This window comes from Cinclus cinclus, chromosome 12 (genome assembly GCF_963662255.1).
Source record: "Cinclus cinclus chromosome 12, bCinCin1.1, whole genome shotgun sequence".
NCBI lineage: Eukaryota > Metazoa > Chordata > Aves > Passeriformes > Cinclidae > Cinclus > Cinclus cinclus.
The window spans coordinates 11,784,563-11,803,701 of record NC_085057.1 but is presented as its reverse complement, the minus strand read 5'-3'; the positions used below and the strand labels follow the sequence as shown (position 1 = coordinate 11,803,701).

Here is a 19,139-nt window from a genome sequence, read left to right as displayed (position 1 = left end):
CCGGGATCGGGATTGGGACCGGGTCCGGGACCGGGATCGGGATCGGGATCGGGATCTAGATCTAGGCTGGGTCTGCCATTGCCGCGGGCCGGGAGGGCTGCAGCGACGGGCCGCTCGGTAGCACCATGCTGAAGAAGTTCGACAAGAAGGACGAGGAGTCGGGTGAGGGAAGAGACCCCTCTGTGGGTACGGAGGGGATTGGTGAGGGGAGACCCCTTGGTGGCTACATAGAGAGCTGTGAGGAAGGAGACCCCTCCTGTGGAAATGAGGGGATCTGTGAGGGGGGCACCCCCACGGAAGCTGGGAGGGAAGGCTCGGTGCCAGCTTGGCAGCGGGGGCTTGCTGGTGTGCATGGAACGCAGTGGGGAGCACTGTAGAAGAACTATGGGAGCACTAGAGCAGTCTGCTGCCTCCTTCTCGCAGCTGCAGCCAGAGGCTAAACTGGTTGTATCGGCACAGCACACCGAGGCTGCCTGCCACATCACCAGGTGCAGAGCCTGAGACTAAATGTTGACCATATTAGCCCTCGTCACAGTTGCCCAGATATCGAAATAGGTGCTATAGCTAGGTAGAATCCAATTCATTTTCTGGCCCTGCAATCACTGCTACTTTCAATGGGTCAGAAAATCTGAGAGCACCAAGGAAATATGAAGTGATTGCCTGACTTTTCAAAACTTTAGGCCGGTTAGTAAGGAAGAGGTTGATAATTTATGTGGTCTGTACTTCAGGTGGAAGCAATGTATCATAAGACAGTGTTTCCTTTCATGGTTTAGCTTTGTGGTATCTTTTTCATCTTCCTATGAAGCTTTCTACATAACTTGCTCTGCATAACAAATCTGTGTGTTCTGAAGCAAATTGATTCAGCTTACATCTTGGTGATTGTTCTGTGTGACCATGCTTGCTTTTTATCTTAAAGTGCATTAAATGCTTTGCCGTTGTTTCCCCTTTCCAAGGCCTCCAGTGACATCTTGATAAGCAGAGAATTTTGTGAGGCAGTTACTGGAGGGGAATAGCTCTTGGCTTTAATTTTCAGGGCTGTTCTTCATTTGCACCTGCCACACCCATCAAGGTATTGACATTACCTATGGATAGTGCTGGTAGGAGATACAAGTATCCAATTAGTTGGCTTCTATGTCTTTACTTTCCTTGAATGGTTTTGCTAGCCTTGGATGACCTGCTCCCACTCCCTTTGACGTGTTACTTTGGGCACAAAATTATGTTTCTCTACAAATCAGAATAAATTGTTGTTAGTTATCCAATATTAGAAACTGTATGAGCACAACCTCTGCCCTCCCTGCATCTTTCTCCCTCTCTGTGGAAGAAAACTGATGCAGTGTGCTGTGAGGACTGAGACCCCATGTACAATGTATTTCAAGATCCTTAGTTCTGTGAAAGATAAAGAGGTGATGCTGTGTTGTTCATGGCTGATTTAAGGATTGTAGACCTGCTGGACCATGAAAATACTAGGCTGCTGGGCAGGGTTTTTGGAACACATTTGCATTGTTATACTAGAACTAGCTCATACTCATACTAGAGACATTTTTGCTCTTTCCCCTTGTTTTGTTCTACCTCTGCAACCTCATGTAAGTGTCTGTGGTTTGTTCGGCCACCTGCCACCTTTGCAAACTTCTCCTGAGCCAGAGGAGGGCATTTTATGAACCAGGAAGGAGCCAGAGTGCAGATGTGTTTTCTTTTGTATGTAAGGCTTACTCTAGAAAGGGCTTCTGGCACCAGGATGCTTCAGGCTTAGGTCAGGTCAGATTTTGGCCCAGGAGATGTTCTCTCTAGTGGACCAAATCAAACTTTGTTCTCTCTTTGGAACAAACACTGGAACAACCCTTAAGAAGGCTGCATTTTGTCCCAGGGCCAGGCTGAACACAGGTTCTAATTAAAACCTGCTTATTGATAACTAGCAGCTTTTGAAAAACTGCAGCTCACAAATGCTTGGGAGGCAATCTAATAGAGACCATGCACAGTGATAGTGCCTTTCCCTCTGATTATTTAATCCTTGATTGCTGGGGGTTGTAATTATTTAGAATAATTTACTTTATTAAGTGGAACAATGGAAGTTACTTGTGTCCAGCCTATCTAATCTGCTCTCTTGTTTTCTTAATTAGTGACAGAGTCAAAAATACTCTACTGGTAGATTCTTGATTGGTCTATATGGGAGGGATAAAACACTCCTGACTCGCCAGTCTGGCAAGTGATGCCTCTTTCTGTCTAAGCTTTTGTTTCTAGGCCTATTGATGCTCTAACTGCCAGCAAGCTCCTAGCCCAGGGGTGGAAATAGGTCTTTGGGGATACAGTGGAGCAGCTATTTAACAGCTAATCAGTCTACCTCAGCTCACAGTCAGTTACTTCTGGAGGGGATGGCAAACTGAAGAATGCCCTGTCTGCTCTGCCTTCCCTGACTGCCATGAAGATATCCAATTAATATTGCTTCAAAGAGGGTGCTCTGATTGCTTGGTGTTCATGAAGAAAATCACCCCAAAAAGCTCAGACTGTTTTTGAAGTATGGACATGGCTAAAAAATTTATTTCCGATGGCACTATCCTTGGAGAGACTTTTACTCTCTCTCTTTTGCAGGTGGGAGTTCCAACCCATTCCAGCACCTGGAGAAGAGTGCAGTCTTGCAAGAGGTAAATCTTCAGACTATCTTCTCTGTGTACCCCACTGGACTGAGTCTCTCCCTCTCTTGAGTAGGTCACTGGAGTACTTCAGCAAGGAAATGAGGGTTTGTTACAGTCCTGCTTGCTCTGAAAGAAATGGGCAGCAGTTCTTACTTTATTATTAAGGGAGAAGTTTGAAATGGTCTCTGTAACAAATTAAGGACTGTGAACTATAAATAGTAATAAAAGGAATAAAATTATCTGGGAAAGTTCACCCCAAAACAGGAAGATTAGGAAATTGTACATCCAAACGTCTTGTGGATGACAAAATTAATGAGGGGTGTGTGAGTGGTTATTAAATAGTTTTATGAGTTTTCTTTGAAGAAATCCCATTCTTTTCAAGACTAGGTGAACATCTCAATTCCCAGCCCCTGTTGTTTCAGCATTCTCTGTTTGCTTGTGAGGTTGGGAATGGTGCTGGCTCCTGTAGCCTCAGCAAGCTCAAGTTTGTTTGTCAGAAGAGTGGTGTATTAGCTAGCACACAATGCACACCTGTGTGGGTGAAAGTGTGATGAGAATTTAGCCTTTAAACCCTTATTGCTCTTGGATTTGTAATCCCAAACTGTGAAACCAGCTATTTAAAGGGGTCCATATTTAACAGGAATTAAAGGGAAGTCTGATCCAAAGCCATTAAGTATCTTGCCATACCTCACTCACAATGTGTTGTCGGGACAGACAGCACAATGTTTGCAAGGGGGTGTCAGTGTCAGCCCTTGTCCGTGCTTTGTTTCCAGGCTCGGGTGTTTAATGAGACTCCCATAAACCCACGAAAATGTGCTCATATCCTCACCAAGATCCTGTATCTCATAAACCAGGTAAGAGAGAGAAAATACACATCTATACAGACACATGCATCAGGCCCAAAGCTGGTTGTGATAATTGGGATTTCCTTTCTTCTTTCCAAACAACTAGGGGGAGCACCTTGGTGTCACGGAAGCTACCGAATCCTTCTTTGCTATGACCAAGCTGTTTCAGTCCAATGATGTAAGTCTGCCTTTGGTTTTCTGTATTTACTTGGTGGAACAAGTCCTTTGAGATGCACATTTTTATACAGTCAGCTTTTCTGTTCTGTCTGAAGCTATCTGATCTGAGTGGGAAGAGTGGAGTGAAAGTTTAGAAATGTGATCAGCTTCCTAGCCCTTCCCAGATCTTGTAGCAGCTTAACTGAAGTATGCACTGCTCTTGAGGCAGAGATTCCTCTCTCTAAATTGCCATTTAATTCATGGGATTGTAGTAGGCAAGTGGATTTTACTGTGCTTTGTGTCCAGCATTAAAATATCCTGCTGAGAGTCAACAACTGTGTTTTTGGAGGAGGCTGGGAGTTAGTGCCTACCCACAGCAGTAGCACTGTAATTACATATCCTGCAATCTGCAAGGCATTAAAATCATGAGACCAGTGTAGAAATCCCCAGACTCAGGAATATAAATGGTTTGCTTTCTTGCTTTTGAAGCAGCACAAGGCTTTCAACCACCAAACCAGCAAATAGTTTCAAGGCTTTCTACTTGTTCCTGTGAATGATGAGTGGAAAATGAAACAGCTAAATTAGTAGATCCAGCTAAATCTGGTATCTCTATGGCTGCACCCTAAGACTGAGGGATTTAGAAGAGAAAGAGGTGTTTTGTTAATCAATCTGGATTTTGTACATCTTCTACACTCAGGGGGTGAAGTGCTCTGAAGGTATCAGGTTCTTGTGATCTTCACAATAAAATGATGTAAGCAGGGAAAACTGAGATCCCTTTCTATCTGGGATCATCTCAGCTGATGTTGTTCTTGCTTATTTCCTTTCCAGCCAACTCTTCGCAGGATGTGTTACCTCACTATCAAAGAGATGTCTTCTATTGCAGAAGATGTGATCATTGTTACTAGCAGGTCAGTGACTCCACTTTTCTTGCTGTGATATTGACATGCCCTTCAGTAATGTCTGTCCAGCTTCTTGAAGATCACTGTAGTCCCTAAGCAGGGTGATGATAGGGAATGCCCTCAGTGAGGAAAGTTTTCCTTTATAAAAGACCAATAAAATGCAGACATTGAACTCAGTGATGTACGCAGAATATGCTGTGTCCCCATGCCCATGAATGTTTGGGGTGTCTCTTGGTTACATGATAAAGTAGCATTGCTGTTTTTTCCCCTTTTGCAAAGGCTTTTTCATTAACTCCTGTGTGAATCCCTTGAAATGTTTTGAAGAATTCTGGTATAAATCCCAAAGCTTTCAACAGGTAGACAAGGATTTTCTTCTCCTGTAGCAGCACAGAATATGATTTCCCTCACTCTTCTATGAATCATTCCTGAACTGCTGATCATCCCAATGAAATGCCCTGTCAGGGAGTCAGGAGCCTGACAGTGCAGGGTCTGTGAAAGGCTGAGGCAGAAGCCAGTCTCAAGTGCTGCAATGTAATGAACTCCCAGCCCTTCACAGATGGTCTCACTGACCAGGACCCTGGGAAAAGGGCAGGGATGAGTGTTCAGTAGAAAGGACAAATGCCTCAGGGGTCTATGTATGTGCTCCAGCCTCACTTGGTGAACAGTGTAACTTTCAACTACATCAACATGCAACTTGTTGATGGGCTTGGGACCTGAGTATTGATCTTTTCCTCCCGCCTTCCCACCCCAGTGGGATTTGCCTGAGACCTGCAGCTGCCTGCTTGGCATTCAGCCATGGTGCTGGCTGCCTGCTGCTCTGTGTGCACTGTGTGTGCACTTGAGAGCTGCTGGTTCAGGAATGCCATATTGAGAGCTTCCTGTTTTTCCAGCTTAACCAAAGACATGACTGGGAAGGATGACAATTACAGAGGCCCTGCTGTGAGAACACTCTGTCAGATCACTGATGTAAGTGCTGCTTTTCCCGTGGGGCAGCTCTGTGCCCTTCACTTTTTCCTGCTTTACCCCATCCCACCTTCCACTCTGCTTTTCGTGCCTTTGCATCCCCTTTCACACTCCAAACAGCATTTCCATATCAGCTGTTGTTTCCCTCTCCCTGCAGAGTACCATGTTGCAGGCCATTGAACGCTACATGAAGCAGGCGATCGTTGACAAAGTGCCAAGTGTGTCCAGCTCTGCTCTTGTGTCTTCCTTGGTATGTACTCCCTGCAGCATGGGCCTGAGGGACAGTCAAGCAGGGAAGCAGTCATCTATGGTGGGACTGGGCATTTTGGGAGTTTCAGAATTTTGTTGCTGTTCCTGTCTTTGTGAACTGAGGGACTGGTGCTGATTTTTCTAGAAGTCAACCTCCTGTGGCCGCAGCTGCTATGGTCAGGTCTCTGCACGCTGATCCTTTGTTCTTCCATAAGTTGCTGCTGCCAGCACACTCATGCGGAAGGCTCATTGCTTCTTAATATAAACTGAAATTCTCAAAGCTTCCTCCATTCTTATCTCATGGGTTGTTGTGGCTTCATTTCCTTCCAGCACTTGCTGAAGACCAGTAATGATGTGGTAAAGCGCTGGGTGAATGAGGCTCAGGAGGCAGCTTCTAGTGACAATATCATGGTGCAGGTAGGACACCCACCTCCACCAGGGGAATAGCCAGCAGCAGCTGGGCATGGAGCAGTTTGCTGGAGCTCAGCCAGGCACCTCTGGGTGACAGAGAGGACAAAAGGGGAAAGAACCCACCGTGGGTTTGTGATGCTCTCTTTCCCTGCACAGTATCATGCTCTGGGCCTGCTGTACCATGTGCGGAAGAACGACCGCCTGGCAGTCAACAAGATGCTCAGCAAGTTCACACGCCATGGCCTCAAGTCCCCATTTGCCTACTGCATGATGATCAGAATAGCCAGCAAGCTGCTAGAGGAGGAGGCTGGCAGGTGAGCGGGCTCCTCTGCCCTGCTGAAAGAATTTCCTGGTCCTGCTTCCATCTCCTCTTACAGGCTCGCTTGCCATCTCATTATTTCTCTTTGAAGAGCACCATGCAGCTTCCACCCTCTTATGGTTGGATAAAAGCAGAGAAAATATAGGATGTCTTCATGGTTGTTTTTAGATCACTTCTGTGAGTCTTGCTTGCACATCAAATACTATCTTGTTTCTCTGGACTGTTTTGGATAGTTGTTCTTTGTTCTACTTCATTTTCCCTGACTTCTGTAATTGTTTATCCAGCATATATGCAGTGTGGCTTCCTGGTGGATAAGAACTATGGTGTGTACAGTCATTTCTTTCTGTCTGAGAGTTGAGGGAGATTCCCTTTAGCCTGAAAGGCTGAGAGTGTCTTCTCAGAAGGCAGCCTGACTTTCAAGCATGCTGGAAGTACAATATAATGTACACTGCAAAATCTGGGATAAAAGTCAGTTTATAGCTGCTTTTACCTTTCCATGGGCTGTGGGACCTGCCCATTTCTGCTGTTGAATTCATAATTTCTGTTAGTACCTTTTCTTAATTCAGTCTTGTGGGGTTTTTTTATCCCTTAGCCGTGATAGCCCTCTGTTTGACTTCATTGAGAGCTGCCTAAGAAACAAGCATGAGATGGTAGTGTATGAAGCTGCATCTGCCATCGTTAACCTGCCCAACTGCACTGCCAAGGAGTTGGCTCCAGCTGTCTCAGGTAAGTGTGGTGCTCATGGCCATTGTGAGGGAATTATGATTCTCCAGTGGTGATACCTGGTGATGGCCCCAAGAAACAAGGGCCTTCTGTAGTTTCAGGCTTGTTGTGCTGCTCTATCCTTTGTTTGCTTTATGCTTCTGCTGAGAGCCTGTGGTGTGTGTGAATAGCTTTGTTCTTGTAAAGGTATTTCCTGGTGTGTTCAAATGTGGGTTAATTCATGGGTCAGTTCTGGGAAGGGAGCAGGGTTTGCTCCATTTCTCCATGAAATGGAGAACAGCAGTTCAGATTAACTTAATAGTAAAGATGACAAGGTGATGAATTTGGCTTTCACAAGGAGCAGAGGATAGCAGCACTGTGGAAGCAGAGGGAGGTAGGTAGGTGTTAGTTGTCAGCAGGGATGTGACAAAGGCAAAGGGTACAAAAAGAAGTGAGGAATCTGTTAAAGGTAAAATTGTTTCTTAAGCATTTTTCTAGTTAACCTTATGTTGCAACTGTCTCTTCACTGAAGCTTATGCTTTAGGTATGAAATGCTTCTCAATAACAGAGTGCCTAAACGTCTGCCTTTGTTGGTTTTCCCACCTTGCAGTTCTGCAGCTGTTCTGCAGCTCCCCGAAAGCAGCACTAAGATATGCAGCCGTCCGTACCCTCAACAAGGTAGGAGCCAGTCTCTTGGGAGCTCCAAAAGCATCTCATGTGCAGGGAAGTGCAGACTTCAGAAGGAGGCAGTCAGATTTTGTGATGATTTTGTGTGAATAAGTTCTTTCTTGTGCTACAGCCTTACATTTCATTGCTTTCTGTCTGGAATAAAACCTCAAATAGCACTCTACAGAAGGAAAAGAAACCCTGATAATTGTCACTGGTCTCTTAGAATGTCACTGGTCTTGGTGTTACTGCTTTCCCTTCTGAGCTTCCCATTGTGAGGAAGCTCCTTGTAAAATAGGGATAAACCTTGATGATTATGCTTCTTGCCTGCTCTGTGGTAGTCTTTCCTCCAGCTTTTCCCTTCTCCTTATAAACTCTATAAAAGAAAAAATAAGAATGGCAGTGTCTGGTAACTGCTGTGCTTCCACCCACTGAGCTGTTTTGCACAGCTAGGCTGAATTTTTGTTGGGAATTCATAGCTTTCTTTTCTTACTATATGGAGGAAAATCAGAGAATTAAAAATAATAAAAGATTGTTTATTACTACTGCTTCTCTTCCAGCAAGGGGTGCAATTCTCTAGGAAACAAGAGCCTGTTACCTTAACTCCAGATCAGCTGTTTGTCTGAGATGTCCCTCATGTGCAGTCTATACCACTTACTTCTATGGGAAGGAGTGAGTTTTGCTGGGTTTTGCCAGCTGAGCCTTTTGCATCTGTTGAGAGATTTTCATTCTTCCTTTGCTGCTGCAGGTGGCCATGAAGCACCCATCTGCTGTGACTGCCTGTAACCTGGACCTGGAGAACCTTGTGACAGACTCCAACCGAAGCATAGCCACCCTGGCTATCACCACACTGCTGAAAACGGGCAGCGAGAGCAGCATTGACCGGCTCATGAAGCAGATCTCCTCTTTCATGTCAGAAATCTCTGATGAGTTCAAAGTAAGGAAGTAGGAGGAGGAGGAGGGGTACCCAGATTCGTGAAGAAACCTCATGTATTTGTCCATGTTTGTGTGTGTGTGCTCTAAACCTGCATGGAGCTGCTTCCAGAAGCAGCAGAATATTTGCAGGGAGGAGAAAGTATTTGAGGCTGTCTGACTAAGCCATGCTTCAGTCCTACATCTCTAAAGTCACATGCTCTCTTCTGGGGAGATCCCTTCTGAGAATCAAATCATCTTCTTTCCAGTGGGCATGGGCTTTCTTTAGGGGCTGGCCAGTGCATAAAGATCTATCTCCTCCAGTTGTTAGGACTGTACCTCCTGGAACTGCATTTGTTGAATAAATAAAGACAAAAAAACCCATGATTTCCAGGCTAGGGAGGCCAGCACAAAATTGATACAATTCAGCAATTTTTTCCTGCATGGGGTTTCTTGCAGGTTGTAGTGGTGCAGGCCATCAATGCTCTGTGTCAGAAGTACCCTCGCAAACACGCTGTCCTCATGAACTTCCTCTTCACTATGCTTCGGGAGGAGGTAAGTCTGCAGGACAACTACCTGCCTTGCTTGTGTGCATGAACAGTACTCCTATGAGTAATAAGGCTGTGCAGTGAAAGCCTCTCTCTAAAAGGCTTGCAGTCTAACTGCAGAAATGCTCAGCCATGCACAATAATTATAAGCATACTGCCAGGCATAATTTTAGTGTGGTTTTCATTCTGTTTTTTTGGGTTTTTTTTATGGGGGGTTTATTAACCCTCAAAGCAAATGCAAGCAACAGCAGATCTGTTTGCAGTCCATGTGTGTTTCACATTTGAACCTTTTATACTTTGGCAGCAAATTCCAAGAAGTTTTGTCTTGTACACAAAGATTTGATAACAACCTATTTATTGATGACATGGGACCACTTTTGTTCTGGTGTCTGTGCTGTGGCAGTGAAGGGATCACGAGTACCTACAAACATTCTCTGCATTCAGTCAGACAAAAATTGCAGAAACAGCGCTTTAGCAAACAGAGGTTTGCTAAAGCTGTTTCTAAATGAGCAAACATGCCTGCAGCACAGCTGGCACCATTGCTTGCTCTGACATCACTTCCTGCCAATTGCAGCCTCTCAACTGGGAACAAACCAGAGCATCTCATTTTGCTCCTGTGAAAAATGGACCGTTCTCTTTTCCCAGATTTTCTGTGGGTGGATGGTATCATTTTTGAATGTGGTTTTGTACTTCAAACCATTCTGTTGTAAAGCTTTTCTGGAACTACTTCGGATTAGAAAGGTCCAAATGCCTGGCACTGTGCATGTAATTGGCAGAGGGTAATGTGCAGTTTAATCCCCTGGTGTGTACTGAGGACATTAGTAAATAATGTCTGAAGATAACCAAGCATTACTGGCATGTCAGGTTGTGGCTGTACCTGGAGAGGTATTGATTGTCTATCATCCCACACTAATGGAGCTATTTGCTGCATCCTGCTGTGGCAGATATTATCCTTCATACATTTCTCTTGTGCTTCATCCTCAGATGTCTAGTGCTAAAGGTGAGAGGGTTGTGTTTTTCTCCTCCCAGATGGCTATTTTTAAGCACTAATTCTAGCAGCAGAGGATTTTGATGGAGATAAAAACCCTTCAGCCAGATGAATCCTTTTACTCTCGGGTTAGGACTCGGGTGTTTTTGTCTCCAGTGCAGCCATTCTGAAGGGAGCTGGCAAGAGAGCTTGAATATTAGCTGGCCCTCTAGGTGTAAAGAGGTTAAAAGTGAGGGCAGAATTACTGCCCTCCTCCTTTTAAATACATATTAAAAATCACTGAGTGTGAGCGACCTTTCAAATGAATGTTTCTCCTGTCTGGGTAGCTCACAGTCTCTAAAATACTTTGAGATTTCCAGCTGAGCAGTTCCCTTTTGCTCCTCAGGGTGGCTTTGAATACAAGCGAGCCATTGTGGACTGCATCATCAGCATTATTGAGGAGAACTCAGAGAGCAAAGAGACAGGCCTGTCTCACCTCTGTGAATTCATTGAGGACTGCGAGTTCACTGTGCTGGCCACTCGTATCCTCCACCTCTTGGGGCAGGAAGGGCCCAAAACCAACAACCCCTCCAAATATATTCGCTTCATCTACAACAGGGTTGTTCTGGAGCATGAAGAAGTCCGGGCAGGTAAGTGACAGACCTGGAAAGCTCTCTGTCCTTGGACAGATCTTCAGGGAGCCATAGTCTATGAATGCCTCTGCTTTTGAGGGTTGTGATTTGCTCTAGGCCTGAGGAGATAGTTTTATACAGCAAAGATCCTGCAGTCGTATTGATGGAAGAGGTGGCCTGTGGCTCAGAAGTGGGAAGGAATATACACTGATTCTGAAACTAGACAAAGGTTTGCAGACACTTTACCTCTGCTTCCTTCTAGTCACAGTTTTACTAGTGTACACAGTTTACTAGTGTAGCATCTCTGACATGGCCTAGATTGTGGTTTGATCAAGGCCAAGAAATGGAGGAAACTTCAGCTGATTACTTTGCTTTCTAATTCTGTTTTCATGACTTTTGCTACAGGTGCTGTCAGTGCTCTGGCCAAGTTTGGAGCTCAGAATGAGGAGATGTTGCCCAGTATCTTGGTGTTACTGAGAAGGTCAGTTGTGCCTCAGAGTTTTTCAACATCCTGGGTGAAAACCCCTGTTTACTTGAGAGCTTGTCTAGTCTCTTCTACCTGTGGGTCTGAGAAGGTGCAAGGGGTACCAGTGATCCTGTGATACGATCACCACTACATTAAGTACCACAAAGTGGACAGAAGTAATGTGTAGCAGATTACTGCTTTTTTAATACAGTCACTAGGAGATTGCTGGATCTCCCCTGTGGCATGTCTTTTCTGGCTCTGTGATGTGTCTTAGTCATGTGGATTGTGAAGACCATTTTCCACTTTATTCTCAGGTGTGTGATGGATGATGACAATGAAGTGAGAGATAGAGCCACCTTCTACCTGAATGTTCTGGAGCAGAAGCAGAAGGCCCTCAATGCTGGCTACATCCTGAATGGTAGTGCAGGAAGGCCTTAAAACAAGTCTGCACTTCTTTCCTGGTTTAACAAGAGTTAAGCAAAAGACCTGACATTGTTGTGGTTTCAGTGACCTGTCCCTTCTGTCCCCAGGGTTGACGGTATCCATCCCTGGCCTGGAGAGGGCTCTGCATCAGTACACCTTGGAGCCCTCTGAGAAGCCCTTTGACTTGAAATCTGTTCCTTTGGCAACAGCTCCCATCACTGAGCAAAGAGCAGGTGAGGAATCGTGTCCCCTGAATGCTAGTGATTCTCTACATTGAGCTTGCTGGGAATTGCTGAGCTCCACCCTATTTGAATTTTGTGGGATTGCATCTCCTGGAAAAACTGAGGCCTGCAAATCTGGTTGCTCCCACATTAACGTTTCAGTTTAGTCCAACTGCTAATAATAGTAGTAGTTGGCAATCCTCACTGGAGCTGCTGCAGTTCTAAAGCTGCTTAGGAAACCAAATATGGGTGTCTAGTCTATACCATGAGAAACAAGCTCCCTTGCTTTCCTTAGTCAAATCCCTCTCCAGACCCTGATCTGTTTTGTGATTTAGTAATTTCTTACTCTTTGCCTTCAAATCTTTCGGGTTTGTTTTTGTTTGATTGTTTTCTTTTTCATTTGCAGAAAATGTCCCTGTTACTGTAGTGAAACAGCCAGAGAAAGTGGCAGCAACACGACAAGAAATATTCCAAGGTAAATTGATGCAAGGCCTCTCCTCTGTCCACGTGTGAGAACTCTGTATCCACCTCTTGCTGAGCCTGCCTTAGCCCCTCAGCCTTCTTCTTACCTTCTTGCAGGGAGCTCCCAGTTTAAGGTCAGCTATTCACTCCTGGAGGGTGGGGGTGCCTGTAGTCCTGTTTTTTCTATCTTGCAGTAGACGTGAGCAAAGGATGACTCTTTTTCATTTTAAAAGTCTCTAGGGAATGTTAATGAGTATTTGATTGATAGTTCCTTTCTGTAGCAGCTTCTGGCAGCTGAAATGGGATTTGAAATGGCTAACACCTCCTTGTGTCTTGAGGAAGGCAGTAATTTGTGTCCTCTATTTCAGAGCAACTGGGGGCCATCCCAGAGTTTAGGGAGCTGGGCCCACTCTTCAAGTCTTCCCCAGAGCCTGTGGCCCTGACAGAGCTGGAGACAGAGTATGTGGTTCGTTGCACCAAGCATACCTTTGTCAACCACATGGTGTTCCAGGTGGGTATCTATGGGGTGTGGTGCTTAAGACTCTTAGAGTATAAGCTCCTGACTGGCTAGAAGCTTCATTGTGAAGACATCCCTCAGGGATATCATAGAATCATAGAATGGCCTGAGTTGGAAGTGACTTTAAAGATAATCTAGTATAAACCCCCATGCCATGGACAGGGACACCTTTCACTAGATCAGGTTTCTCAGAACTCCATCCAACCTGGCCTTGGACACTTCCACAGAGGCAATGCCCACACTCTGTGTTCAAAGCCTGGTGCTGCGATGAGTAGTTCTTAGTTTCATATGCATGGTAGCAGAACCCCAAAGAACATTAATAAGGGGGGGGGGGGGGGGGTCGTCTGAGCAAAGCTTACAGGTACATTCAAATCCAACAAGCACCTGGTGGGGCTGTTCTCACTGAGAAGTTGGCAAGGGCATCTGTGTTTTTTCTTCAGAGTCCCCAAGTATGTGGTTTGGACATGAAAGAGTGAAGCTTACTATATCTGAGAAGCTGAAAAGGGGGTACCCAAGAAAGGAATCCAGTGGGGGAGAGCTCTTCATCTGCTATTGTTTTTTTAGCCTGTTGCACAGATGCTTTCTTCTGTACATCCTGGCTTTGGCTGTACCACCCTGCTGCTACATATGAGAGGTTAGGATTGATGTGCCCCAGTCCCATTGCCTGGGCTTCAGGGAGTCCGAGGCACAGCAAGTCCTTTGCTAGCTTTTGAGCAGCACTGTTTTGTCCTTAGCCAGGATCCTTCCTCAAAGCTCAGAACTGCTTACACAGCCCTCACAGGGTTTGACCTTTGTTTCTGTTGTCCATCCACCAGATGCAATTGTATGAGCTTAAGAGGTTTGGCATTGCAGCTGGAACGAAGTCTAATCAGCCAGTTTAGACTTGCTGAAAACATCAAGCTTGCTGAAACTTGCTCAGGCTGTACCTTGTTCAAGCCATGCAAAGGATCATCTTTCCATCTGCTGTGAAGATGAAGGCACTGTGTCCCTGTAGCTTTAAATGGGATGATGTAGACAGTACTTGCATTTCTGTGGATTAAAAAATTAACCCAGGAATGACTGGAGATTGGAGGAAAAAGTTTCATACTAACTGGTGGAACTGAAACAGGCAAAATCTGACACATCCCTGGTCTCACTGAATTTGTGATCCTTCCTGAATTGCATAGGGCAGGCCTTGGATTGGTGTGCGCTGGTTCATTTTAAGTCTTGTTTTCGTAACAAAAAAAAAAGTTTGCTGGAGCACCGGACTCCTCAGCAGGTTTTAGTTTCTCCTCTAAAGCATTTAAATGAGCACTCTTTAGTCAAATTGCTCTGTAATGAGCCAGCTGATAGCAAGGTGCACCATGGAAACACAGGGAGCTGGGGGTTCATGGGCTGACACCAGGCTCTCACTGTGCCTAAGCTAAGTCTGCTCTTGAGTGAGTAGTGAGCAGCTTCAAGCTGTTGCTGCTTTTCCCTTTCCTGTTTAGTTTGACTGCACCAACACCCTGAATGATCAGATCCTGGAGAATGTCACAGTGCAGATGGAGCCAACAGAGGGGTATGAGGTCATTGGTTACGTACCTGCCAAAACCCTGGTGTACAACCAGCCAGGTACCTGCTACACACTGGTGGCACTGTCTGAAGAGGATCCGACAGCAGGTAAACAGTCTGCATTCCTTTTTCCTGTGTTGCGTATTCCCACACATTCTACCTTTCATCCTAGGCAGATATTTATAGCCTGTGTATGAGTGCAGCCCTGAGTGATGCTAAGCATGACTTGTCTTTGCTGTTTTGGGGGCTGTCAAGCCTTTCTTCTCCTCTGCTGGTTCCCTTGTGTTGTAGTACTGCCAAGCTGGGCTGTGAGAGCTGGCAGATGAGTTGTCTTTTATGTACTCTTGCATGTTCTTCAGCCTTTCTTTTGTGTTAGACATGGGGAAGGTGATGCTTGTAAAGTGCTGGGGGTGCCCAGATGCTCTGAGTAGCAAAGGAGTATTTCAGACAAACTGCTAGAATTTATGAGATGCCTGTTAGAATTGAGTATCCCCATCTCTGTTTGCCACTATCCAGAAAATGAATCAGGCTTTACCTGTGCTTTGGTTTCCCTGTTTTGTGCTCTGGAGCTGCTCTCCTGTCTTGTTGTTGCTGTTCACTCAGCAGTGCTCATCTTCTAGGGATGAGTCATCACTTCCTCTCCCAGCCTAGTGGTATTAATGAGCTGCAGCATTGCAGTGCAAGGGGCTTTCATTTCAGAGGTGCTGAAATAAACTGATCCCTATATGTGGATCTTGTCTCTTTACAAGGTGCTGGTGGGACATGTTTAGTTAGTATTCCCAAGACAATGTGAGGTTCATTAGTAATAGCACTTGATCTGAGGATTATGGTCTTGTACAACTATCATGAGCCTGTCTTTATCACTGTTTGCTTAATATTATAAATAAACAGCTTGTCCTTGAGAGACAGAAATTGTTGGAGAGCTCTCTCTAGGTCAGTGGCTAAGCCTGTGCTGCTGACAGTGATGGGGAGAGATCCTGGCTGCCCCAAACCTCCCAGCTCCATTCTACCTCAGGGGAGTGTGGATATGGTGGTAACGTGAGCTTTGCTTTTGCTTTCTTGTCTCCAGTGGCCTGCACATTCAGCTGCATGATGAAGTTCACTGTCAAGGACTGCGATCCTAACACGGGTGAGGCGGACGACGAGGGTTATGAGGATGAGTATGTGGTAAGAAGCTGGGCATGTACCTGATCATGGAAACTGCTGTCATTTTGTGGGGGTTTGCAATCAGAACTCGGATCCCTGCAAGCAATGGTGTGACCACAAACACTGAAGCGGGCAGCATCGTGCAGAGAGAGCTCTTGCTGTCTCTGATACAGATGGGAGTTCGCAGAGCTTGCTTTGTCTCATTTGGAGTATTCTCCTGTTGCACTGTAGATGGACATCTGACTGTGCAGGATATGTGTGTTTTGGGAGGCCATGGTGCATCCTCTGTGTTTGGCTGACTGTGCCCTATGGGCTCCAGCAATGGCACACTCGGGGTTGTGGAGATAGAGGGCCATTGGGCATCTTTTGTTCTTCACAAGTTGCTCCTGTGGTGGCACAGGTAATTGTCTAGAGGCTTGCCTGGCACAGGAAAGGTGCCATCGTTGTTCTAATTCTGGGGAAGGTGGAGCTCTTCCCTCCCCAGCACTGACACTGCTGAAAGCAGTGGTGCTGCAGAAGCACCTCACTTCCTTGGAGAGGAAGGGATGTTATTCAGAGCCTCAGCTTGGCCTGCTAACTCCAGAGACTGTTTTCTGTTCGTTGCCTGTGAATCTAATTAGAGGCACTGCTGTGCAGTGAGTCACTGTCTTCCCAGGAGTGGGGAGAGTTTTTCACAGTGGAACATACAAGGTTAACACTTCTTTCAGCTTCCTACCAGTCACCAAGGCAATTGACTGATACTTAAACAAACTCTTCCATGCATTTCAACTAGAATCAGGAGAATCTTTTCTGCAGCAATTGTTGGATTTAATGCAGGCTGGTGTCCTACAGGATACTGCCTGCCCTTCATTGCACACTCTGGAGGGAAAAGCCTGGTTCTGCCATGCACAGGTGCAGTCATAGCAGCTGCTCAGCTTACCCTGGTGCCAGTGTTAGGTGATTGCACATGTCTGTTAGTGTCTCACTTTACCAGCTTACAAAATGATAAGCCAGGAAGGCAAAACAAAGCTGACATGCATTTCAGGGAAGCAAATCCTCAAGCAGCTATTTCTAAACTTTTGTTTCGCCCTCTGTTTTAGCCATTTGACTAATGCTTTGATCTCTGTCAGGCCAAGGGCTGTGCTCAGAGCAGGAACCTGGTTTTTAAGCCCTAGAAATGGCATCACTGTGCCCTTCTCAGGTCTAGCAGTTGCTCAGTAGCAAACCAGAAGTGGAAGTGGAGGCAGTCTCCTGCATTCACCTGATCTCAGAATCTAGTCTAAAGTTCACCCTGAGGATAACAGGGTTAAGAAAGCCCTTCTTCTTCCTCTTCTACGTCTAGCTTGAAGACCTGGAGGTCACAGTGGCTGATCACATCCAGCGAGTTCTGAAGCCAAACTTTGGAGCAGCCTGGGATGAAGTGGGTGATGAGTTTGAAAAGGAAGAAACCTTTACTTTATCTGCTATTAAAACCCTTGAAGGTAAGGAAGGGTGTGCGAACACAGCAGAGCTCTTATTTTCCCTCTTGTAGGCAGAGTCCAGAGGCCCAGTCTGGCCCACTTTAGATCTGTCACAGAAAAGCTAATGGTGCAAAACCCTTCACAAGCTTTACACCACAGCTGTTGAATAGGGAGCTGCAGTTACTGTGATAAGTTACTTCAGGTTTCAAAAAAAAAATAAAGAGTGCTTTGTGACCAGTAGAGACCAGGCTGGATTGTGGAGGCAAGAGATTATCTTGTTTTGCTCTTGTACTTAACCCTTCCAAGCAGACAGACCATAGTTCAGTTATGAACTCCCACCATTCTTATTGAGACCAGTAAGGAAAAATGAGAACAGCAGAAGACATGAGGCTGGTGAGCAGGGTGGTGGGGTGAACCCTCTTCTCTTTCATCATGTATTAAAGAGTCCTTCTATTTTACTGACACAGTTCTTTCGATGCCTTAGAGGGTGTCCTTGTCCTGTAGCCATTTCTGTGCTCCCTTGAACAGCCCCTTGGGGTTTTAAATTCTCTCCCTGAGGCCTTTTCATATTTCTCCTGAAGACCTGTGTCTCCTTTGCAAGTCTCCAGAGAAGTGAGCAGGGTGACAGGGCAGTGCAGTAAGTGCAGCCAGCTGCATTCTCCTTCTGCCCTTGTCTGACTCATTCCCCCTCTTCATTCTGTTGCACATTTGCTGTATCAGATAACAGAAGTCTTCCATGGTGGTGGAAGTTTTTGTGTATTGTCTTTGCAGTCCCTCTGGCCTCCAAAACCATGATTCTGACCAGTGGTGTGTGTCCCTCAGGACAAGGAATGTGAACTCTAACATGTAGGGAGAGCTTGAGTCACTTTCAGGTGCTCTTTATATGCCCCTGTTGAGATATCTGTGACACACAGCTCATTTTATTTATTTTTTCTAACAGAGGCTGTGAGCAATATTGTGAAGTTCCTGGGGATGCAGCCCTGCGAGCGGTCAGATAAAGTGCCAGATAACAAGAACTCTCACACACTGTACCTGGCAGGTGAGCTGTGGGGTGAGGTTCTGCTTCAGAAGCAGCTCTGTGAGGTTGCACAGAGCTGCCTGTTGAAAATCAGGACAGGAGTTTCTGATGGAGCCCCCTGTGCTCTGGTTTGGATTTTGAGGTTTGTTCCATGATTTCTGTCTCTGCAGTGCAGAGCAACTGGTCTTGGGATCAGGGAGAGTGCTATGGTGGAGGGGTGTTGGGAGCAGCCCCAGGCTCAACTGGGTGGAATTTGCTGTCTTCCTGATCTGTGGCATCCTGCTTTGGAGTGAGCCTGTGGGAATGACAGCAGCCTTACCCAGCAGAACAGATGAGTACAGGAGCTCTTAGACATGCCTGGATCTCTTCACCTGGAGCTTTACACTTGGGTTTCACGGGCTTTACAGTAGCTGGAGTCCGAGGTATGTTATAATGAATGGGAAGTCAGCTGCTTCAGGGTCTCTCCTGGCCCAGTACTAGGATTTGCCAGACTGCCTGTGCCAAACTGTAGTGTTCATCTTCAGACTTGCAGGGGAGAGCACCTACACCATACTCCCCTCTTCCTACCCCTCTCCTCTTTTCTCCAGGTGTGTTCCGGGGTGGCCATGACCTCCTGGTGCGGTCTCGTCTTGTTCTCACGGACACGGTGACCATGCAGGTCACGGCCCGCAGCGCAGAGGAGCTCCCTGTGGATGTCATCATGGCCTCCGTCGGATAAAGCCCCCTTTCCAGGACTGTCCTGATTCCGAGTCCCCACTGGCACCAGAATAAGGATCGCGGGCACTACAGCAGCTTTTGTGTTCTCTGCAGTATAGCTGTACCTGGGGCTTTGTCTATAAAATTACCATGTTTTTAATCTTTGGCTACGCCGCGCTCTCTCCCCGCACCGGAGTGTCACAGCCGCCGCTCCCTGTCCTCCAGCTCTCGTTCCAATAAAGCAATGTTGTGGCTCTTCCTGGCTGTGTCGGGGGCGGGACCGGTGTTTCGGCGGCGCGGGCCGGCCCTGCCCCCGGCC

General features: G+C 46.2%; 1 protein-coding gene across 3 annotated transcripts; it reads left to right on the top strand.

Moving 5' to 3' along the window:
- The first annotated feature begins 6 nt into the window (after nucleotides 1–6).
- Nucleotides 7–19,079, top strand: COPG1 (COPI coat complex subunit gamma 1). Of its 3 annotated transcripts, none has more exons than XM_062500455.1 (24): nucleotides 7–162; nucleotides 2,587–2,639; nucleotides 3,404–3,484; nucleotides 3,582–3,653; nucleotides 4,460–4,539; nucleotides 5,421–5,496; nucleotides 5,651–5,743; nucleotides 6,073–6,159; nucleotides 6,310–6,467; nucleotides 7,065–7,198; nucleotides 7,785–7,852; nucleotides 8,589–8,777; nucleotides 9,212–9,307; nucleotides 10,674–10,917; nucleotides 11,305–11,380; nucleotides 11,680–11,783; nucleotides 11,896–12,021; nucleotides 12,416–12,484; nucleotides 12,840–12,982; nucleotides 14,458–14,629; nucleotides 15,591–15,688; nucleotides 16,989–17,127; nucleotides 18,047–18,145; nucleotides 18,712–19,079. In XM_062500455.1, the coding sequence occupies exons 1-24, from the start codon at nucleotides 126–128 to the stop codon at nucleotides 18,840–18,842; spliced, it is 2,625 nt and encodes an 874-aa protein (XP_062356439.1). In that variant the 5' UTR covers nucleotides 7–125; the 3' UTR covers nucleotides 18,843–19,079. The 3 variants fall into 3 exon arrangements, with proteins under 3 accessions (XP_062356439.1, XP_062356438.1, XP_062356440.1); XM_062500454.1 differs by having other exon boundaries at nucleotides 7–186; XM_062500456.1 differs by lacking the exons at nucleotides 18,047–18,145; nucleotides 18,712–19,079 and having other exon boundaries at nucleotides 7–186; nucleotides 15,591–15,650; nucleotides 16,989–17,069.
- Nucleotides 19,080–19,139: the final 60 nt, after the last annotated feature.

Excerpts from the sequence above, each read along its gene's own strand:
- COPG1 (XM_062500454.1), top strand. The coding sequence starts at position 126 with ATGCTGAAGAAGTTCGACAAGAAGGACGAGGAGTCGGGTGAGGGAAGA. Across the intron at positions 187-2,586 it reads GGGAAGAGACCCCTCTGTGG|GTGGGAGTTCCAACCCATTC; the intron begins GTACGGAGGGGA and ends TCTCTTTTGCAG. Across the intron at positions 9,308-10,673 it reads TCACTATGCTTCGGGAGGAG|GGTGGCTTTGAATACAAGCG; the intron begins GTAAGTCTGCAG and ends TTTGCTCCTCAG.